Here is a 24,413-nt window from a genome sequence, read left to right on the forward strand (position 1 = left end):
TATTGCTGTCATTTTGCTATGTGTTTTTCTTGCTTTCTTTGTTCCGCAAAATTTTCTGTGTCAGTTTATTTTGATTGTGGTTTTCTTGTCTCTCTTCTTTTGTTGTGTTAATGTGTACTAAGTCTGTGAAATTTATCCATTTTCATTGAGGCTACCTTGTTATTTGTTAATTTCTTCCTATGTTTAAAACAATCTGTTTTATATCTACATTATTCTTTTTACTTTTTACCGTATATACTCGAATATAAGCCAACCCAAATATCAGTCATGGCACCTAATTTTACTACCAAAAAATGCATTAAAGATGTGCTGAAAAAAATCTCGGCTTACACACAAGTATTATATGGTAAATTGCTTCATTGTGGAATAATATATCTGGCTCTAGTTTCAGTTCTGTAGTTTGTTTTACTTTGGAGACTACAATGATTGGGTTGACTTCTGGGTGGTGTTATCCAAAGTGATGATCTCAGATTGATATCTGTTACTGTTGATTTTGTACAAAACCTCTCTCTTGTAATTTTTTGTAATAATGGATTTAGTTAACAAATTTACATAATTTCTCCTTTTCTAGAAATAACCTCATTTCTCAAAAAAATTGAGGTATAATTTTTGCTGGATATAAGATTGTTGGCTGGCAGTTTTTGTCTTTCATTGTTTAATATACATCATTCCATTGTCATCTTGCATTCATGGCTTCTGCTGAAAAATCCAAGCTTCCTCTTATTGGTTCCCCTTAGTTCAGGGATCCTCAAACTTTTTAAACAGGGGGCCAGTTCACTGTTCCTCAGACTTGTTGGAGGGCCGGACTATAGTTTTAAAAAAAATATTATGAACAAATTCCTAAGTGCACTGCACATACCTTATTTTGAAGTAAAAATAAACGGGGCAAAAACACCTCGCCCTGGCATAGTTCGAGGACGCCTGCCGTAGTTAGTCACTTTTTCTTTCTCTTTTCTTGTTGTGTGTGTGGATGTGTGTACGCTGTTCTTAGAATTTTTGCCTTGTGGAGTTCAAATATTTTATGTTGTGGCTATTTTCTTTGTAGGTCTATGCTGACTGGTTTTTTTCCAGCTTCCTGGATGGTTGTTTTTAGTTCTCTCATGATGCTGGGGAAGTTTTCTTCCAGCAGGACTTGGGCAGTTCTGTCTGTGCATTATTGGGGGGTATATTTGCCTGTGGTGTATATGTTATTCCTCCTGGTAGTGTTCCATGTAATGCTTAAACTTTCTTCAGGTTTTATTCCCAATCATTCTTGGAGTTTGGCATTGACAAGCTTCACTTCAAGTTCACTAGTTCACCTTTCCAGTTCTTCGGTTCTAGTGCTTGGTTCTGTCATTGTATTTGGTATTTATCTTCTGGATTTCTATTTGGTGTATTTGTATGGTTTCTAATCTTTTATTTTTTTTTTGTCAAATTGCTCTTGTAATGTTTCCTTGAATTTTTGTATTTTATTTCCTGTCCACCTCCCCCCCCCCCCCCTCTGCAGCTCTCTTAATCTCTTTTTGTACCTAAGAATACTGAATTCATTTTTTGGTAGTGAAAATGCCTTATATTCATCAAGCAAGTTTTTGACTCCATATATTGGTCACTAGTTTATGCCATTCTGCCATGTTTTTTCATATGGACTTAATTCTTTGTTTTCTCTAAAAATATTATAGTTTCATTTTAATTTGTTTATTCATCAGGTGGTCCTGGAGTAGGTCCTGGCCCTTGTCCACTGCAGTGGCTGGAGGTATGGGAGTGGTTAGATTGTGTAGGGACAGCTGTCTTCTTTTGGTAGAGAAAAACAGGAATGATTACAAACAAAAACAAAGGCAAAAATAATAAGACTAGTGATATAATGACTGTAGTCAAGGAAACACAAAATAAAAGGGGGAAAAACATTCCCAAGCCAGCCCCTGTAGCCCCAGAACACTGCAGAATTTTGGTGGCACCAGTAGTAGGTGTATGCAAGAGTCTCTGAAGAACAGGAGCACACAGTGGTTGGGTTCCACCTATCTATCACTGCACTGTTGATTTAAAAGAACACAAATACCACAACCAGACTTTGGCAGCCCTGCCCCTCTAGCTCTCCTCTTCTGTTTTATAAACATTGTACCGATTGCAATGGTTGACACATAATAACACACACACACACACACACACACACACACACACACACACACATACCCTGCAGGGAGACGAACAACCCTAGAAACCATGCGGGAAGGGAGACAGTGGTTGGTATAAGATATGAAATAACAATAATTTATAAGTTATCAAAGGGTCGTGAGGATAGGAGGGAGGGAGAGAAAAAGGGGGAGCTGAGGCTAAGGGCTCAATAGAAAGTAAATGTCTAAAAAATACTGATGGCAACATCTGTAAAAATATGCTTGCTACAATTGATGTATGGATTGTTCTAAGGGTTGTAAGAGCCCCCAGTAAAAGGATCTTTTAATAAAAAATGAATTAAAAGTTGTGCAGATTCTAGTCGTCTGCAGGCACTCCCCTCTGCCACTGACAGCAGCAAGAAAGTTCTTTTTGGCGCAGTGACTGTGGGTTCTTTCCATCTTCTTTTGGTACTTCCTGCACCATTCAAAATCATGGCCATAGAAGCTTTCAATATTGCAACTTGCTGCTGCTTTTCTGGATTCTTCTCAGTTTAAGATATGTTGAGCATGCTCTTCCTTTTGGGTTTTCTAATTCTAGGTTCTTGCACATTTCATTGTAATATTGTCCTTGACTTCTTGAACTGCCATTTGGATTTTCTGTTCCATTCTTTGACTTCATACTTTCTTCCATGTGCCTTAGTTACTCTGTGATCAAGAGCAAATTTCAGAATTTCTTCTAACATGTGCTTTTATCTTTTCCTTTGTTTCCTTTCTTTTTAATGACCTTTTGCTTTCTTCGTGTATGATGATGACCGTGATGTCACCCATAGCTTATCAGGTCTCTGTCATTGGTGTTCAGTGCATGAAATCTGTCCTGGAGGTGTACCAGAAATTTTGGTGGGAGATCCTCAAGGTTGTTTTTGGCTCTCATAGGGTTGTTTACATATGAGCAACTGATGGTCTGTTCCACAGACAGGCCCTTCCCTGGTTTTAGCTGCTGATATTGAGCTCCATGTAATCAATTCCATTTCTGTGTATTTCGTCTAGAGAAGTCCATGTTTATAGTTGTCTTTTGTGTTGTTCAAAAGGGTATTTACTTTGAACAAATCATTAGTCTTGCAAAATTCTATCATGCAATTCCCAGCATCTTTTCTACCACCAAGACCACATTTCCCCACTACTGGTCCATCTGCTTTGTTTCCAACTTTTACATTCCAGTCCCCAATAATTATCATTGCATGTTGATTACATGTTCGATCAATTTAGTCATACTGAAAATGTCAGTAGAATTCTTTTAATTTCTGATTTAGTGGTTGGTGCATAAGTTTGAATTAGAATTGTATTGATTAGATATCTTTGCATTCTGATAGACATCCTATCAACATTGTACTTCAGAAAGAACATGAAATGTTCTGTTTGATGATGAATACGAAACCATTCTTTCTGAAGCTAACATTCCAGACATAATCAACCATATGATTTTCTGATTCAAAATGGCCAGTACTAATCCACCAGAGACCATGGCTGCAGCAATAGGCTCAGGCACCGGAGCCACTGTAAGGATGGCCGAGGAAGGGCCAGGTAGTGTTTTGTACTGTTATGCATAGGGTTCAGTTTCCCTGGAATCGACTGGATGGCACTTCACAACAACAGCCATCCACTTCAGCTCACTAACACCTAAAATATCAACATTTATGCATTCCATTTCATTTTTATGGTCTTCACATGTCCCTGGATTCATATCTCATACATTCTAAGTTCCAAATATTATTGATGTTTGCAGCGATTTCTTTTTATTTTGAGTCAGGCCTCTCAGCAAATCAAGTCCCCGAAGGCTTTATCCCTCCAGGCTTCATCCCGTCCTCATCATTATGGTTGACTCTACTTTGAGAAGGCGGCTCTTCCTGGCTGTACTTTAGGTACTCATTCTCGTGCATCAGCTCTGACAATATTCTGTTTTTATTTATTAGTATCCAGTAACTGATAATGCTATATATAACTGACAGTGTTATCCATAAGGTTTTCAGTGGCTACTTTCTTTGAAGTGTAGAGATTATTCATAGTCTGTTCTTAGTCTGGAAGCTTTGCTGAAACTTGTTCACTTTGGGTGACCCTGCTGCTATTCGAAATACCAGTGACATAGCTTCCAGCATCACAGCAACATACACATTAGAATACAACAAACAGATGAGTGGTGGAAGTATCACAATAGAGGTGTCCAAAGAGAAAGCTTCCCCTCTACTTGGAAAAGGTCCGTAGAGGAGGTGGAGACTGATCTGAATCTTAGAATACGAGTGCAGGTAGCCTCATACAATAAGAAAGGGATAGAATTCTATGCCAAGAGAAGTTCAGGCAAAAGTCCTCATGTCAGCTAGAGTACTGTGGATCTGGAAAATGACTTAATGTAGCAATGAGAGACACAACTCAAGTGATAGTGGCCACAGAGGCAAAGATCGGATCACTGAAGGCTTTATGTACCAGGATAAGGGGGCCCTTACTCATGCCCCAAGTGAGTGTTGGACTTCTAGTCACAAGGACAGCAGTCCAAGCCCCCCAACCCCCACCCCCGTCAGTCTGTGCTAGAAAGACAAAGGTATCTGTTCCTATACATATTTACAACCTTGGAAACTATAAAGTCACTGAGTCAGAGTCAATTGAACGGGGGTGAGGTTGGTTTGCTTTTCATTACCATGAAAAATAATTTCAGTTTTATCCTGAAGTATTAGCAGCCTTTGTAGAAAGTTATTATATTTAAATTTTTATTGTAGAAGTATCATATTTGCTATAGGATTAGGGAAGACTGATTGGAGAGAGGGCTGAATGGAGGCAGGCACTAGGATTTTAGAGGACCAAGTAACACCCTTGTCTACCAGAGGAACATGAGACAGTTGAGAGAGAAATATCAGAAAGGTCATATGAAATACCTACTTTATTCATAATAAAGATATTTTTTTATTAATGATCAAGCTCATTGGGGAACGTGGCTTAGCTCTGCACTGAATACACCAGGCCTCCCCCAATTGGTAGACCTAATGAAGTCACACAATCTTCCTTGATAAGCTTACCACATGATTGAAAGAATTAGACGAACTCCAAATGCTGTCTTTCTGCAAACAGGCAAAACCCTGTAAATATACCAGAACTGTCTGCGTTTGTGTTCGTTCCTTTGTTGTGATAGGACGACCGACTTATTCTCTAATGGGAAAAATAGCTGTGGAACATGAATGTAGAAGTATCATTCTAGCCAAGTTCCTCCCCCTGGAAAATAGATGTGATGAACAAGTATTGTCTTATGATAACAGGAAAGTTCTTTATAAAGTTTTTTTTTCCTTTTTTCATAATTGAGATAAAAATAGGTAATTAAATCAGAAAGATTCAGCATATTTTTAGAAAATAGACTATGATGAAATTTGGCCTGTCCCTAGAATGCAGTTATTTTGACATTAGAAAATTTATAGCTTATCTTTTTAAGAAATGAGAACATGAGAAGTGCTGAATAATTACCTCACTAGATGCAGGTAAAACATTTGATAAAGCATAACACATATTCTTTGTGGTTAGCATTGCACATGTAACCCACTAGGCCACTAGGGCTCAACAAAACAAAACTGCCATTGTGAAAACAAGAGAACCCCATGTAGCTGGTAAAAATTGTTACCTATAATAAGCCTGTAATAAACATGATACTTGATCATGAAAAAATATTTCCCTGAATACAGGAAAAAGACATGCGATCCTGATCAGCATTTCTATTCAGCATGGAACTGAAGCACCAGTTAGGCCAGTAAGATAATCAAACTAACGCAGATATGAAAGAATTAGAAAGTTAAACAAAGCTGCAACTACTCAGACATTGAAGGATTATGTATATCAGAATCTGAAGTGAATCTGCAGATCTATTTCAGGATATAAGATTAATGTCTGAAAAGCAACTGTTTCCATATACCAGATACTAATGATTAGAAAATAGAAAAACATACTATTTATTACATGACATAATTAGAAATAATTATGAATAACTGATAAATGTATATTGTTTTGTAAATAATATATTAAACTAATAAATAAGACCTAACTCATTGAAAGGTATACAATGTTAATGGATGGGATGATTTAATTGGATAAAGTCCAATGTGGGACTCGACAAGAATTCTAAACTCTAAACAAAGGAGTTCAAGGACTCATGACATTCAAGAGTATTTGGGGTGAAAAATGAACAACATTGAGAAGGCCTTCCTTATCAAATTTAAAAATAATTAATTATACAACTATAGCAAGTAAATCAGCAAGTGGCTATCCAAATGCAATGTAGAATATATGCACATAATACTATATACAAATTGAAATTGAACCATATATATTTTCAGGCATAATCTCAAAAACAAGATTTTTAAAGTTTTAGAAAAATTCAGTATGATTCCATTTAAATAAAGTTTAAAATATGGAAAATTGTTAGGTGCCATGAAGTCAGTACCCATTCACATCAACTCTATGTACAACAAAACGAAAGATGACCTAGTTTTGTGCCATCCTTGCAATCATTGCTGTGTTTGATCCATTAGTAATTACAGTTACTGCATCAGTATCAGTCTGTCTTGTGAAGGGCTTTCTTTTTCTTCACTGTCCTTCTACTTTATCATATAGAAAGCCATTCACCATGGTTCTTGGTGATAATATGTCTAAAGTATATGGCATGAATTCTTTCATACTTACTTCTAAGGGGCATCTGGCTGTCCTTCTAAGAGAGATTTGTCTTGTTCTTTAGGCAGTGTATGGAGCTTTCAATATTTTCCCCGAGTACCATAATTCAAATACATCAGTTTTTCTGTGGTTTTTCTTACTCTTTCCCAGCTTTTGTAGGCATGTGAGGTAGATGAAAATAGTATGTTTTGAGTCAGGAGCACCTTAAGCCTCAAAGACATCTTTGCTCTTAGCACTTTAAAGAGATCTTTTATTAGCACATTTGCCCCTTTGCAACATACCTGATGTATACCAGTTCCTAACATTGTTAACAGGAGCCCTGATGGCATAGTGCTTACTCATTGGGGTGTGATCCACAATTTCAGCAGTTTGAAGCCACCAGCCATTCCTAGAGAGAAAGATGTGGCTTTCTACTCACATAAACAGTTGCAGTCTTGGAGACTCACAAGGGCAGTTCTACCCTGTCCTATAGGGCTGCTCTGAATCAGCGTCAACTCAGTGGTAGTGAGTTTGGTTTTGATTTAACAATGTTAACATTATTTGAAAGTCTCATACTTGATTGTATATCCATTACTTGGTAATATATTCATGTATAATCTATTTCCATACAGCTAAAAATCACCTTCATTCCACTTCAAAAACATTGTAAAATTTCCTTATCAAAAAAGTTATATAAATGGACTTGGTTGCTTCTTGGCTAGAGGGCTGCTTGTTTACCTTCAAGCCTTTAATACCCCAAGCGCTGTATCTTTTGATAGCTGGGCACCATCAGCTTTCTTCACCACATTTGCTTATGCACTCTTTTGTTGGGAAGATGAGCATCATGGAATGCCAGTTTAATAGGACAAAGTGTTCTTCTTGCATTGAGGGAGTACTTGAGTGGAGGCCCAATGTCCATCTTCTACCTTAATACTAAACCTATAAATATATGCACATAGATCTATTTCCGCTTCATCATAAGTAAGTATATTTACATACGTACATGCCTGTATTGAGACCTCTATAAATGCCCTTTACCTCCTAGTTCTATGCTCTATTTCCTTTTACCTTCCTCTTGTCCCACTATCATGCTTAGCCTTCATTTGGGTTTCAGTATTTCCTCTCGGTTACATTACCAGTGCTCAAGCCCTACCAGGCCTCTTGCACACTCCTGTGTGATCACGAGGTGTTGAAGGGATCAGGTTTCAGGCATCAAAGAATAAAAAATCATGTCATTGTGTGCTCCCCTTCCTGATAAGATCCCTGAAGACAACTGGATGCATAAGCCAATGTGGTGAAGAAAGCTGATGGTGGCCGGCTATCAAAAGATATAGGGTCTGGGGTCTTAAAGGCTTGAAGATAAACAAGTATCCATCTGCCATCTAGCTCAGAAGCAACCAAGTCCACATAGAAGAAGCACACCAGCCTGTGTGATCATGAGGTGTCAGAGGGATCAGGTATCAGGCATCAAGGAACAAAAAAATCTTATCATTGTAAATGAGGGGGAGTGCAGATTGCGGACCCAAAACCCATCTGTGGGCAACTGGACATCCCCTTACAGAAAGGTTGAGAGAAGGAGATGAGCCAGTCAGGGTATAGTGTAGCAACGATGAAACATTCAACTTTCCTCTAGTTCTTAAATGCCTTCCCACCCCACCCCACCCTGCTCACCACTACCACCACTATCATGATCCCAATTCTACCTTACAAATCAGGCTAGACCAGAGGATGTACACAGGAATCTAGGACACATAGGTCCCTTGGGACCAGTGGCGAGAGTGGCGATACCAGGAGAGTGAGGCGAAGTTGGGGTGGAAGGGGGGAGCTGATTACAAGGATCTATATATAGCCTTCTTTCTGGGGAATGGGCAACAGAAAAGTGGGTGAAGGGAGATGGCTGGCAGTTTAAGATATAACAATAATTTATAAATTATCAAGGGTTCATGAGAGAGTGGGGAATGGGGAGGGAGGGGAAAAATGAGCCGATACCAAGGACTCAAGTAGAAAGCAAATGTTTTGAGAATGATGATGACAACGAATGTGCTGGACACGATGGATGTATGGACTGTGAGAAACATTGTACCAACCCCCAATAAAATGATTTTTTTAAAGTTATATAAATGGAAAGCAGCACATTATGAAAAACATAATTTTAGCATGCATAACATAGTTATTATTCTGTGATACATATCCTCATTCAAAAAAATTTTAAAGCCAACATACTTTAGCCTATTGGTTCTACAAAACAAATAAGAGACAGTTTCTTCTGACATAGAAGGCAAATAAACCAATATCTGTTCCCAAGCATGCCATTTATCTCTTCTACAAACAAATATAAATGTTCTTGTATCACTCAATTCAGCATTGAGGAAACACCATGTGCTTCAGGGCACCCTCCGAAGGCTGTTGTTTGACTCCCTGTGGAAGGCGATGGTTCCTGGAACTAGGGTGGCAAGTGTGGCCCTGAAGCAAAGAGGACAGGTGTGCACAAGTGTTTCTTCAGGGGAAATGTCAGAGTGATGATGGATTGAGTGTGTCGGAAGAAGGACAGGCGTCAAAGATGATGGTGCTTGAGTTGATGACTTGAGCAACTGGGCATGCCAATCATGGAGAGAAGAGGAAAGGCGAACAGGTGGAGGCAGGGAGTGGTAATGATGAACTCAGTTGGGAACATGCTATGTTTGAGAAGCTTATGGGTCATCCAAGTAGAGATGAAAGTAATTTGGTAGTATGTGTCAACTCATAAAAATGCTTCCAATTCTAGGCATCTCATTTTAGATAGTAACATTAAAGGATATACAAAGAGATGATCTTTGCAAGATTATTTATAACATCAAAAAATTGGAAGCAACTTACATGTCCAACTCTGAAATAATTGCTGAATAAATGATGTGCACTTAAAAATTATATTGCCATAAAACTCTAATTACAAAGAGTGCACAATGTGGAAAAGACTCATGATTTGTTGAGTAAAAGGCAGGATACAAAATTATATTTTAGAGGTGATTGCAATTAGGCTGAAATATGAGTGCATTTGAGAATATTCTGTAAGGTACATTGAAAAATGAAAGTAGTTACCTTAGTAATAAATTGTTTTTGTAGCCTGTTGTCTCATGTTTTTATATTATACATTATAATATATAATTATATTTTATATATAATACATTTATATTTTTATAATGTAAGGGAAGAGAAAGCATTTCAAGTATTTAAACCTCATGTCCATTCATATTTATGTAGAATGAATTCATTTAATATATGTACCAATTGTAAATGAAAGTCAATATAATTCTTAAGCCGAAGGGATGTAAACTTTTGTAAAAAATACTTATTTTATTTCTATATTTACAAACTAGAATTTTTAATAAAAATTATATTCCACAACTAGCAAGAAAAATTTGTAGCCTACTTTTAAAAATGTTCTTCAAATGAACCTTAAAAGTCCTAATATAAATTTGACATATGGAACAATCCCATGAGTTTGTGGAACACTGTATTCATCTCAAGCTTGGGATGACGCCATATTTAAATTTACTTTGAATATTTACATTGTACTTTCATTTCACTTTTGAAGAATAGCGTCAGACAGTCACACATCATACAATTCACCTATTGAAAATGTACATTGGCTTTTAGTATATTTAAAGATTTGTGGATCAGAAACCACAATCCACTTCAGAACATTTTGTCTTCTCCATTGCCCTTTTTGTTTCTGTGCCCATTAGCCTTAACTGTACTCACTGAGAACCTGAGGTAAGCATTAATTTACTTTTCTGTGTCTCCAAATTTGCCAATTCTGGACATTTTATATGAATGGACAAATTACTGTGGTCTTTTGTGATTGGCTTCCTTATTTAACATAATGATTTTGAAGTTTGTGTACATTGCAACATGAATCAGTGCCTTATATATATTTTATTCTGAGTAATATACTTTTGCATTGGATATATATTTTAAAAGACATACAACATTCTTCTTAGATTGCTCCTCACTAACTTAGATATATGCTCCTAACTAATATTGTCATTATTTTCTGTTTTATGGTGAAATTCTTACTGTAATTTTTTTAGTCCCAACTGGTAAGATAAGGTAACCTGGTGATGCAAAAGTTAAATATTCAACTGCTAGCTGAAAAGTACTGAGCCCTCCAGTAGCTCCTCAGGAGAAAAGAAAACCTGGTAATCGGCTCCAAGACCACTGTAGCTTACGAAGACCTCTGCCTGCATGTCTACTCTGTTGTATGGGGCTCCCCTGAGTGACAAGTGACTGGAGAGCATGCTGCAGTAACAAATGCTAATATACACACCAGGAAAGCAAATTTTATCTTCCTGTGTGTTCATGAATACACACCACTAACCATTTGCTCTTTAATTGACTAAATTGCTTAGGTAAAAGACTGAGAGAAATTCTACTGAGAGACCAAGCCCCAAGTTAGGGGTTTGACTCCTAGAAAAGCCGACAAACATCGCTGTTGTGGGGTTCAACGGCAGACCCTGGCTACTGCTTTCATACCTCCACCTTTCACAATCTCAGACTAAACTGAAACGTAAAATGCACATTTATTATTTATAATTATTTTAATCATCCTGTTCTAAACATTTTATCTTCGATAAAATTTTTTAAACGCGAAGTTGAAGGATAGCTACCAAATGCATTAAGCTGATTGTGGCACATCATGGTTTGCATGGAAGTAAATAGGAAGATTTAAAGTTTTTAGAAATTAGCTTGGGACAGCAAGGCACTTAGGAAATGTTGGTGGGATAAAGGAACAAGGGAAAGGAAGCACCTACATGAGTCACTGCGTTGAAACCCAAGATCCCATCTCAGAGATGAGTCTAGAGAACCCTCAATTCAGAAAGCTAAATCCTGCTTGCAGGGTAGATTGTTTTTCAGTGTGTTCAATTTCTTAAAGGATAACCTGAGAGTTTCACCTTTTCACAGAGTTTATGTCATGGTTGGTGCCGATGTCCCATTTTCTTCTTGTTTACGAGAAGTCAAAAATCCACAGAACCAATTGAGATGTAGTCAAGAAATGGAACCTGGCATAACATGTGATAAAAAATTCCGTACTCAATTTTACATTGACTGGTGCAAAATTTCATTGGTGAGTTGTTTTTACAAATGTAATTAGTGATGTGGCTGGAGATAAAGTTTGTCTGAAACCTGAATTGCTTTTAGGGACAAATCCCGGGTTTACTTTGTTCACTGGAATTGACTTGCCTTGACTTTAAGGATTTGGCCAGCTCATTGACAGAACATCCATTCATTGAGGGACAGCTCTACTTTTGTACTAACTCTATCCTTGATTACTTCCTGGGCTGGATTAGCTTGGCAGGTGGTCTAGAAGGACCCCCTGGACATCCAGGTGGCTCTTAAATCAGGGAGATTATGGAGTCAGTGTGACATCTGCAAAATGTCTCTTAAATATGCTGACACTATCCAATTTGGAAGGAGAGGCCAGAGTACAATAATAAATCTGGAGAAAAAAAAGCAGTATTGTCCAAGATTCAATACTTTAAGAACTCGCATTGGAGGGGATGTGCAAGAGAAAAAAACATTTCCAAATGGGGATGAGTCTGAACTTTCCTCACAACCGTAAGCATAAGTATATAAAAAGTAAATAGTCTATTCTAAATAGCTTTAATTTGCACGTGAGCAGGTTTTCATAAATATACACATGAGCACATACATAAGGGGGCTTCAAAAATTGCACAGAGAAAGATGGAATTGGAAAGATACAGTTTTCACATAGCTTTTTTGAAGCTCTGCCCTTCATTCATATGTACATAAAATAACCTATTCTGCATACGTGGGGGTCATCATTTCTCAGTAGTAACAAATATAAATCATATCATATTTTAACATTTTGATTCGGCTATCTAGAAACTGGAAAGCTAGTTTAATTCTTAGTGCCCTTTAAAATTTAATGTCTGTCAATTTCTGATGATTGGTGATGACCAACTTAGATCTAATTTTAACGTTGACATTTGAACAAAATTATTGACACATAAACACAATTCTCACTTCATGTCTTAGTGATCCAGCCATAAGGAACTTTCTAGAATCTAGTTCCAGAGAACCTATCACTTACAGTGCAGCATTTAGACCCCCTGGTGGCTCAGATGCCCTTTTGTGCCCCTCGTGTGTCGTTGGAAAAGAATGCTCTTCCTTTTCCCTCTTAAATGAAAGGAAATCATTACAATATTGCCGTGTGTGTACTAAAGATAGGTGTTGCAGATATGAAGCTCAGTATTTCTGTCGTGCTCCTAATTATAATGGGGTCTGTCTCCAGAGCTAGGAGACAGCAATCCCTAACAATACGATTTTAGCTGTGTTCAGACTCTAAGTTTATGTTTAGGAAGATTATCTAATTTCCACAAGTTTAAAAATGACCTGTACCTGAGAAACTTTTATTTATGGAAAAATGCTTTATATATTACCATTTTTTAATTACATGTGTGTTTATATGTCATATCTTACCACAGAAAGTTTCTGAGGCCTAAATTAAAAAGTCAGATGATAAATACAATACAATAAAATGTAAAATAAATGAAAAATAGGACCCAAATTATATATTTTATATATAACCAAATTTGATAACAAGCTTCTTAACTTCCAGGATAAAAATTCTTGAGTTATTTAGTTCTCTTTCTTTTTCTTTTTCTTTCTTTCATGGCAGCATGCTCACCTCAGTCTCGCTTGCTGGTCCATGTGGAGGGGGAGAGAGATCTTTAATGCTAGCCCAGGCTTTTTATCTTAGTTCTCATTCTTCAAAAAGAAGCAGAGAATCAATTCTTTGGCACAAAATTTTCACTAGTACTAGATTATTAACAGACATTTTCAAGTAAGTTTTTTGAGAGAGGATACTGAATAATGCCAGAGTGAGGTTCACTCCAGTTGTTAAATATGCCAAGTGTGGTAAAGTTCACATGGCTATATATATTAGTGACTTATGAACCCTAGCATAATTATAGGAAACTTGTGAAAGTAGTTCAGTTAACAGAGAATTAAATAACACGGTGCTAGTATTTTGCACTTTTGATCCAAGGATAAATTTTAGTAAATCATAGAGCATTTCATAGGCTTCATGCTCCTCAAATGATCTTCTTCTGAAATGTACTGCTGCCAGCTGCAGGGGAGGAAGATCACAGCTGTGCTCAATGGGAAACTGACCCTCAGGCTTCCTTTCTTAAAACAGCACCTCAGGCACCATACCTGATGACCAATCAGTTTATGGTTCCCAAGAGATTTTCTTTTTATCTTCCCTAAATACCCTCTAGCCCACAAAAACAAACAAACACAGCCATTGGGTGGGTTCATAGTGACCCGAGCCCTGTGGGGCAGGGTAGCATTACCTCAGAGGTCTCCAGTCTGTAAATCTGCTTCCACAGGTGCAGGCAGCTTCCTCTTTCCCCACAAAGTGCCTACTGATTTGATTGATTAGCCCTGCAGCCCACCTACTAATCCATGATGCTACCAGAGCTCCGAGAAACTTGTCATTAGGAAACAAGAAATTTTATAATAATGAGAAGGACCTATGATTTGGAGAACAGAGGCTGAAAAAAAACAATGATTTTTTTTTTAAATGCATGTATGATGTATAATAGACTGCCTGGTGGCACACTGGTAAAGCAATTTTCTACTAACCAAAGAGTTGCCAGGGCACACCCGTCAGCCCCTCTGTGGGAGAAAGGTGGAAGAGTCTGCTTTCGGGATGATTTGCGGCATTGGGAACACTATGTAATGGTCTGCTCTGCTTGATAGAGCCACTCTTGAGCTTAGTCCACTTGGGAGCAATGCATTTAGTTCTGGTTTCTCTTGATCTGTATGTACTTGGATTTCGCTGTGTGTTGTCAGGTCTATGGTGGTTTATGAAGACCCTGTAAAATAGGCTAGAATTGCCCCCTGAAGATTTCCTAGGGTGTCATCTTTGGGAGCAGATAGCTCCCACATCTTTTCTCTCATAGAGCCACGGGTGGACCTTTACCCCATTATACCACCATAGTACATACACTCACTCATTCATATGCACGCCCCCCCAATATATATACACACACAAACATGTATAGTGTATGTGTATATGTGCTTTATATACTCCTGCTTAAGCCGAGATTTACAGTACATTTTTAAGGTAAAATTAGGTGCCTCAGCTGATATTCGGGTTGGCTTATATTTGAGTATATACAGTATCTATGTGATATGAAGAAGAGAGACAGTAGGTCAAGATATTTCAATTTATATTACATTCATCACCTCTTTGTAAGTCTAATAAATTTCATTGAAAGTTAAAGGTGATAAAGTAGCAGGGAAAGATGAATTTTTAGTTAATTTATCAAAATATATTTTGGAATGTCTAGCTCATAAAATATAATGTTTTAAACGATTAACTTAAGCTATTATTATGAATAATGTGTAATTGTCTTCTTTTGTATCAGGTTGACAAAACAAAGCAAGTGTCCACCTATCAGGAAGTGATTCGTGGAGAGGGGATTTTGCCCGATGGTGGAGAATACAAACCGCCTTCCGAGTCTTTGAAAAGCAGAGACTATTACACGGATTTCCTAGTGACACTGGCTGTGCCCTCGGCAGTAGCACTGGTCCTTTTTCTAGTACTTGCTTATATCATGTGCTGCCGACGGGAAGGAGTGTGAGTACTTTAAAACACTAATGGGACATTATAGAAGCCACTAAGATAACAGCATATACGAGGCCATTTAAAAGTATAGTTTCATTTAGTTTATAAAATGTTTTTTAACTGAATTGGAATTGTATTCAAATCAAACTATAGTTTGTTTTTCCTTCAAAAGGGATTAAAATGGTGTTGAATTTAGAAAATCAGACTAGAGGGCATAATTATTCAAAAATTATTAAGTTTAAATGTAAATGCATGCTCTTAAAACAGTCTCAAGAATAATTGAAGCAGATATTTTGGTTGCGTGAGCCGTCCTGTGTAAATAGAGATTCTGCAAAATGTATAGGCCTGGCAATTACACTTTAAATAAATGAATTGTCTTTGTTTGCTTCAAAGTGATGATTACAATTCATCTTGAAAATTTTCTTCTGTCAAAAAGGGTTGAGACACCTAAATGCCTAAAATATCAAATTAAAAAAGAAAAGAAAACCTAAGGAGTAAACTAATGAAATAAGAAGGCCATTGAAGTAATGAACATTTGCTTCATGAATAGTTAGTCCTTGGCAGGATATCATTATTAATTAAAATAATCCCCCAAGATTATCCAGAAGTCAGCAAGTGCAATCCAACCAAAGAGGGAAAAAAATCAATAAAGCAGCAAGTAATAAATTCTCCCATTTTTACATGTAACCTGATTTCATTATGTCATAGAATTTATTTCAATCAAGCGCTTGATTCTTAACCTCCATTGTTTTCTTTCATTTTTCTGTGTGCTTCTCATCAGTATTCCATCTCTCTGTGTGTGTTCATCCAAGAATGTCATAAAACTGGTGGCAAATGCTGCCTGTTTGCATTGAGTAGTAACAATGTCAGCATTTCCACGTCTGGCAAGACTCCATCAGCATATTGTCTTCATGTTCCAAATATCAATGCTATTATTTAATTCATAAATTTTGTTTTGTTTCTAGGGAAAAGAGAAACATGCAAACACCAGAGTAAGTGTCTTCTTCCTGTTATTTTCCTGATTTTTTTTTCATTTCTCAGTTGCATATCATGCTCCGTCCATGTATGTCATGCTTTTTATTTTTCCATCTGTCATGTGTCATAGTTTATTTCATAAATTTGAATGCTGCTTTCTAAATAGATATATTTAGATGATAGAAACTAAAAAAAAAGAATTTGAAAATAAGATTGCATAGATTAAAAATGAAACCCTAAACACTTCAGAATCAGAATATTAAAATGCCATTGACATGTGATTTCCTAATCTGCATTTCTATAAACTAGAAAATAGAGGAAAAGATCTTTCATACAAGTTTTCCTGAATCTACAGTAATAGCCTACCATAAAATGAAACTTCTGTGAGTATTTATAAGTATCCCACCAGAAGCAAACATACAAAAGCTACAGTAGATTTATCTTAATCATAGAAATTAAATAGAATACTAGTTTATTACTTAAGGTTGTATTACTAACACAATGCTTCCTAGCCTCTTAATGAAAAATAGATTGGTTGAAAATTTAGTTTATAATTTTCAGTTTTTCTATGTTAAAACTATGTGGAATGTATCTCTCTCTGTGATAGCATGTAAAATGTACAAGGCACAGTCACGTCTTCTCATTTTACAAGAAAAATAATTTCCATAACTTTTTCAAATTGATATCCTTTCAGGATGATAAATGATTTTACATTTGTATTTTATTTCTTTTTGGCCTAGTATCCAGTTGGTCCATCACAGTGCTATTCAGAAGTCTACCAAAGAGCTTCGTGACATGTCCAAGAACAGAGAGATAGCATGGCCACTGTCGACACTTCCTGTCTTTCACCCTGTGACTGGGGAAATCATCCCTCCTCTGCACGCAGACACTTATGACAGCACTAACATGCCATTAATGCAAACCCAGCAGTAAGTATCCACTTGGAACCATGATTTTTATTGTTATGCATGATTTGAGGCTTTTCTTGGTAGCTTTCTGTTCTTTCGTGTGTGTCTAACTAGAAAAGAAGACATCAAGACAGCGTTTGTGCTGTAGGTCCAATGCCATTGTGCCAGAACAAATGCTGCACGGTTCTTTTCAGGAAATGTATGAACCTGCTCCCTTAGATACTGCGAAATTTGAAAAGTTGAACATTCTGCTCACTCATTCACAAATTTCACCTTATCATTTAACAAATTCACATTGATAATCAAAGAACAGAGTTTTCCCAAAGATGAGTTCATTGTGAAAAGAAGCATGTCTTAAAGCATGATTATTTAGAAGATTCTATTAGAATTCTTGAGTTTTATTAACCAGTTTTTCCCAGATCTATTTAATCTAAATTTTCTACCTATGGCTAATGGTTTTAGGGGTTGTTGTTTTTTTTGTTTTTTTTTTTTGTGATCTGCTTGTACATCAAAACAAGTTGTGCCAATTTGGGTGATTAACACTTTTTATTAGTTCAACCTTTACTGCAGTGTTATGAAACCGCCGGCAATATCGGAAGGGATCTTTTCTAAGGGTCAGGCACAGGGCTCATGAGAAGTGGAATATGCAGAACTGTGTGAGGACTTGTGTGATAGGTGTCTAAGCTAGGTTTTGATACCAGAAGATGGTTAGGTCAAACTGACCATTACTTTTAAGAACACGTCTTTTTCTCCCCTTTTTTAACTATTTGTTAACATGGAATGATTCCATTGTCCCAGGAAGTAGGAGTCGCCCCACTTGCACTAGAGGCCTTTCGCTCTGCTTCTGGACGTAGATGGACATGGCGAACACATCTCTGTCTCCCCTCTCCACGTCCTGCTCTCCTTTTCCTAACTCACTCTTTCCTTTACCCACATCTGTCTAACCCTAGGCTTTGATAGTCATGTAAACTCTTACTGATTAAGATAAAGTATGTATCTGAGGTCCATGCTGGGCACAAACATTTTCCCATTGAGCCTTTTTTGGGGTGGGGTGGTGTCATTTGAAGATTAAACAATTATTCATTTGATTATTACAGACATACTGCATATGTTTGTCCAGAATTTTTGGCATTTTGAAAGGGTTCTGAGCCCTTTTCTGTAGTCTTGTAACAACCTTTATAAAGTTTTTGGTCGACCAAGATCTGTGTTTCTGTGTGTGTGTATGTGTGTGTGTTTGTAATTAACTGAGATCCTGTTGAGGGTGGGCATAATTAATACAATTAAACTTTGCATTTGGGAATCATCAATGTTGCACCCAGGATATTAATATTAAAGTCTCTCAAAATGTAGTTTCATGGAATGTAAAGGGTGGATTTCTTGATGGTCAGTGCCCCATCTGGTAAAAGTCATTGTAAAACCCACTTTCACAGATTAGATACATATATGGAAAAAAGTGGCAAAAATTTACTTATTTTGTTGTGGTTCTAATTTGTGTTTATGACTTAAGCCTGGTATTTCTTATATTGTTTTCCCTACAAAGCTAGTTTTCTTTGAAATGTCGAGAGAGGTTCTTCAGATCATAATAATAGTGAGCAAATGAACTTGAGAAACGGGACTTATTTGTTGTCTAAGCTATAGGAGTTCACAGAGTGTTTAGCATATTGATATGTTTTGTACATCCAATGAAGACAAACAGATAAGGTAACTCTTCAAAAAAGAGATTTGGGAAATGCTTCTACTGTTGAAGGAACAGTGCTATCAAAGTTTAGAATAAGCAAGGGTTTATAGAGTAAGTAAAGGAACACTTGAATATGTTTGTAAATCAGTAAAACTGTATTAAAGTTTACATAAGTAGGAGGTTGGATGTTTTGAACTGTATATATTAAGCATAAAGTTAGCTCCTTAAAAATGACTTTCATTCTCTGTGGTTAGGATTCTGCATTGTTACGACTTATAAACTAGTACAATAAAATTTCCTCTCTAGGTTACAGTCTAGCACTTCCCTGCTCCTGTGATAGCCCATCAAGACTGTCATTACGTTGATCAGATCTCGTTATTTACAAACACAATAGGCTATTTTATCAAATGGAGGTATTTTTAAGCCCAGAAAACCTTACTATTATTCAGATTTCTATTTCAAAAACCCCATTAACTAGCACTTCTATATAAATAGGGTACATAGATAATTGACGATGTTCACAGTGATTGTTCTGAGGCCCTGCAAGATCATCAAGTGTGTCTGACTCATCAGAGTAAAATTAAATTACATTCGATATAGTTTCAGTGTGGAGTGTATATTATCTTTCATAAAAGATTCTTGAATAGGATAATATGTGCATGGTCTCTATGGTAACCCCCTATAAGCCACAATATGTGATTAACCTCATTTTCTAACCATGCCAGGTAATAGGGACTGTATTGTATCAGGTTTGTCATGGCTGTCCTGTATAAAAATTCAACTTTTACTCCTGCCCTTCAAAACAGCCTGTTTTTCACAGTTTCTCATCCGTATCGAGTAAACACATAAATATTTTGGTCATTAGGGTCGAACTGGATTTTCAACAGGAAAAAGGAAATATTACAGATAATGAAGCACTAGATTGCTGGCAGACCAGTTATAGGCTTGAATAATGATTCTTTGTACTTATTAACCAACTCTTTCTAAAACGGCATGCATTTCATCTGTACATATGCCTGCCAAGTGTACTGAATTTATCATTCCGAAGCAGATTGGCTAACCACTGGGCTTCATGTTTATTCTTCAGACTTGGCATCGTAAGGGTTCCAGCATAAGAATATAGCTAAAGGGTTGGTGTACAGTCAAAGCAAGGCTCAGGTTTAAAGTTTTACCAAAGTTGCATAGAAGCTGGTCAGGTCTTTGAAGCAGTCAATTAACCGCTGAAGTGTCAAGAACTCTTACCTGTTGTGTAAGAAGCCCTCCTGGTTCAATGGTTAATTTAAGATAAACACAGGGTCCCTGGATGGAAGATTTTGTCTATCTGCCTAGGAAAGCCTGCGCAGCCTGTGGAGGACAGTTCTCTTCTACCCTGTGGGCCGCTATGGGGTGGGATGAACTTGGAGGCAAATAGCAATAATGGTTGTGAAAAACAGGGGTGTCGGAGTTATTTATCAAATATGCAATAACATTTTCTTTTGAGTAAAATGCTTGAGAGGACACCAATTAGTGCTGCCAATTAGACAGTTAAAAACTTTTTAATCACTTACAGATGATAAATTTGAGAGCCTGTGAAAGGTAAACTAAATCATGTCAGAACTGAGAATAAATTATTTACTAAGCCTGATATCTAGTCAGGGATGGATAATTCCATTCCTGACCTCAGGAATATTTCATATCCAGGTAACAGGCAAGATAATTTAAGAATTAGGAGAAAGGGCGGTGAGAGCAGAGATTGCAAGTAGAAGCAGCCATCAGCCACTGCGCAGAAAGAAAAGCTGTCACCGATCAGAATGGCGCTCCTGCTTGTAGGATTGCAGAGGCGATATAAACAGCTTGTTAACGCGACGATGTGGAATAGAAACGTAAGATTAGTTTAACTTGATCGTTTTCTTAGTTAACTTTTGAAGTAACTCTTTTTAATGTGTGGATGAGGTATAGAAAAGTCGCAACGACAACACAGAGTTCCTGAAAGCCCTTCCCCCTGGTTCTCGCATGATTCACATCTTGTGTTAGCCTGCCCCTTGGTTCCAACTAAGAAACCAATATTCGTGTATTTCTTTTAACCTAACCCCAGACTTGTTTGTTCTTTCTGATCCCACTGGTTTTTCCATGAATGTTCTTTCTCTGATTCAGGATTCACTATAGGATACATCCTGTGTCTAATATTTCCTTAGTCCCCTCTGGTCTGGACAGTTTCTTAAACTTATCCTGCTTTCCTTGACCTTGTGGGTGGTCAAGTATTTTGTAGAATGCTTCTCAGTTCCTAGTGGAGGGACAGCATTTGTACTTAATCATTTACCTTTGTAGCTCAGAGAATAAATTCTTAATAGCCATTAATTAATTATAGAAAGAATTATTTCCTCTGCAGTTAGTTCTGTCATTTATTGTAAGTGATTTCTGAAAATCATATGATAAAGTAATTCTCAAAGTAATTGGATTTTCCCATTTTTCTATCTGGGAGTTATGTTTATGACCAAAGGATCAGCATCAAGAATATCATAAATTTGACTGATACGCTTCAGAGATAAACCTTTGTACTTCTCTAAATTAAAAAAAACAACAACTATGTTCCAAGTCACAGAAATTTAAAAACTGGAAAGAATATTGAGAGCAATTAGTCTAGTGCATCTCCTATCAGGTTGAACATGAGACTCCCCTGTGGCATTTTTACCATATAGATTTCTGTGCTCTATGTCTGGCTTCGTGGAAGTCTGTGTTATATAATGATGCAGTCTGTGTCAAAAAATGTTTCAAATTCCTGATTAAATCATTAACATTTTGAATTTGGGAAAGCCAGAGGCTTCTGTTTTTCCTGTTACAAGTAGACATAGAAATGTGAACCTTTGAAAAGCTAAAATCCACCCAGAGACTTTTGTGTACTTAATGCGTGGAAAAACGTATTAAGGATCTCAAAATATTGGTTTTATAGAAAATAATTTATTCTCCCCTTTGTTTAATTGTGGTGAAAGCGTGTACTACAGCCAGAGACCCCAGCATCAGCTAACACAGGTTCCCCGCTTACGACTGAATCCCAGTGACGGTATTTTAATGGCGTGCCCCTGCGCCTCTCTCCTCGTCATCACAAACACTCTCAGGGCTCCCAGAGACGCTTCCCTTTGCCCTGCCCCCCACTGTTGGCTCCCATCAGGAACCGCTGGCTTCTATAGGTTTGCTCATTTCACATATATGAAGTCATTTTCAGCGAATTGCTTCACTCATCATGTTTTCAAGGGGAAATCATCTGTTCTTAAATTTGCAACATAACAGATGTGTCTTCTCAATTATATTTTCCTATATCAACATTAATAGCTAACTGGTTTTTCCTGAGATGCATCTTTAGATGCAACCCTTATATAATAAATAAAAGGGGGAAATTCCCCCACCATATATATATATATATATATATATATATATATATATATATATATATATATATATCTACATCCTAATCAACTATACTCCCAAAAGGTCCCTATTATACCAAACATAGCACCTAATCCAGGATAACAGGAGGAAGGGTTTGCTTAATATTTTTCAAAAATTAACAAGTATAAAAGTGGAATTAAGTATGTCTTCTAATTATAGATATTAGTAATTAATCATTTTAATTTTTATTTAAAGCATTCCCTCTATTTGTATTCCCTCTGACAATAATGACAACGTTATGTTAAAATTCCAGAAGTAAAATCTAGATTTTAATAAAAGTTTATTTCAATTGAAGAGAAGGTATCATAGAGCTAGCATAACAGTTTCCTGTGTACAAGAAGCATCAAGCTGCCAAAGATATTATAGAATCATGAACTTTTTTTATAATTCAACATGAAGGCACCAAACGTGATCCCTGCAGTGTCTCTTTAAGGGTTTTGGATGCACAGGTTTGCACTGCTTCAGTGTTGAAGCTATAGCGCGCCTGATTTGGCTGTTTATGCTACTGGGGGCACGAGCAAAAGAAATAATTGAATGCCCTCTTTTTCCTTTATAGACTGTGTGTATTCAGAATTGAATTTAGTTAAAAGGTGGTTTTTTTCAAATAAACAATGTATTGGTGTTTTTTTGTTTTTGATTTCTTTGTGATCTCTCTTTTTCTCTATCTACTGTTTGCTCAGTAAAGGTGTTTAGTGTTCAAATCTGCATTATTTAAGGGGAAAAATGTTGACAATTCAAGGATTAAGCGATAACCAATTTTACTGAAATAATTGGAAAATTCCAAAAAGAATGTTTTTTTCTTATAACTTAATACTGATTCAAAAGGAAAATCTCACATCCCACGTATTAAATTAATGTAATTTACTTTCAAACCTGGCATAAATTCTATGGTTTTATGCAACTCTCTTAACCTGTCTTTGCTCTTGAGTCTTCACACAGGTAGTAATATAATTAATTGATTGTTTTCAACCTTGGTCATAGGATGAGTCTGCAGGGTATCCAAGGTGATCAAATTGCCTTAAGAACTATGCAGATCCTCAGTAATGGTGACAGGTGTGCCAGCAAGTCCATTCTGACTAATGGTTACCCGACGGCCAGAGCAGAGCTGCACCTCAGGTTTCCAAGGCCGCAGTCTTTACAGGAACAGAGTGCCAAACCTGTTCTCCTGCAGTGGGTTTGAACTGCCAACCATTTGGTTAACTGGTTAATAGCTGAGCTCTTAGCTATTGCTCTACCAGAGCTCCTTAAATAGTGGTAGACTCCTCCCAAGTTACATATTAATTAATTTGAAAGCTATTACCTTTGCTTCTTGAAGAATGGACCTGTTCAATGGCTAATTTCCACAGTTTTCTATTTAAACACTTGTAATTAACGGTTGCAAAATTAGAAAATAATTAACACTAATAATTTAGAGAATTACAGTTTTCTCAAATCTTATTTCTACATAATGTACTTTATACAGAATAACCTTTCAGTTCACCCATTAATAACTTAATTATTCTAAACAGTTTTATGACTTTATAAAGGGCCTTTCTGGGAAGGATTACAGAGCCTCTGTTTGAAGGCAACCCCCAATTGCCTATCTAATTACCTTTTGTTTCCTGCTCTCACGAAGGATTGGAATGGCCCCACTCTCTTACCAGCATTCTCTGCTGCAGGGACACTAGCAGTTAGTCGTAGGCATTTTCCCAGTGTGCCTGAAGCAGTGCTCTTGTGTGCTGCCTTCCTTCAGTTCTTAAATAAAAACACCACTTCGAATACGGCCATCGTGGGTGTGGTAACACTCCAACACTGACACGTAGCTACCTGTAGCCACATGTTTGGGCAGCCCCCAAAACACGACTGCGTGTGCTCCGCTTTAGGGACTTTGCGGAATCTCAACATACTTTGTTGTTGGACGAACACATTTTTGCAAACCTAAGTATTTTAATATATCCCATCTCAGTTTCCCTTGAAGTCATCAAGAGTACAGGTGCAGCATTCAAATTTAACCAACTGGGACCCACACTATAGATAGTCAC

At 37.0% G+C, this 24,413-nt stretch overlaps 1 protein-coding gene across 1 annotated transcript in view; it reads left to right on the forward strand.

Moving 5' to 3' along the window:
• SGCE (sarcoglycan epsilon) overlaps positions 1 to 24,413 on the forward strand; it is an 82,940-nt gene that overhangs the window by 50,328 nt on the left and 8,199 nt on the right. Inside the window, exons 6-9 of the mRNA XM_075558396.1 lie at positions 11,712 to 11,874; positions 15,206 to 15,417; positions 16,371 to 16,397; positions 17,121 to 17,309. Coding sequence (XP_075414511.1) covers positions 11,712 to 11,874; positions 15,206 to 15,417; positions 16,371 to 16,397; positions 17,121 to 17,309 — 591 coding nt within the window. The remainder of the gene's footprint in view (positions 1 to 11,711; positions 11,875 to 15,205; positions 15,418 to 16,370; positions 16,398 to 17,120; positions 17,310 to 24,413) is intronic.

This window comes from Tenrec ecaudatus, chromosome 9 (genome assembly GCF_050624435.1).
Source record: "Tenrec ecaudatus isolate mTenEca1 chromosome 9, mTenEca1.hap1, whole genome shotgun sequence".
NCBI classification, from domain to species: domain Eukaryota; kingdom Metazoa; phylum Chordata; class Mammalia; order Afrosoricida; family Tenrecidae; genus Tenrec; species Tenrec ecaudatus.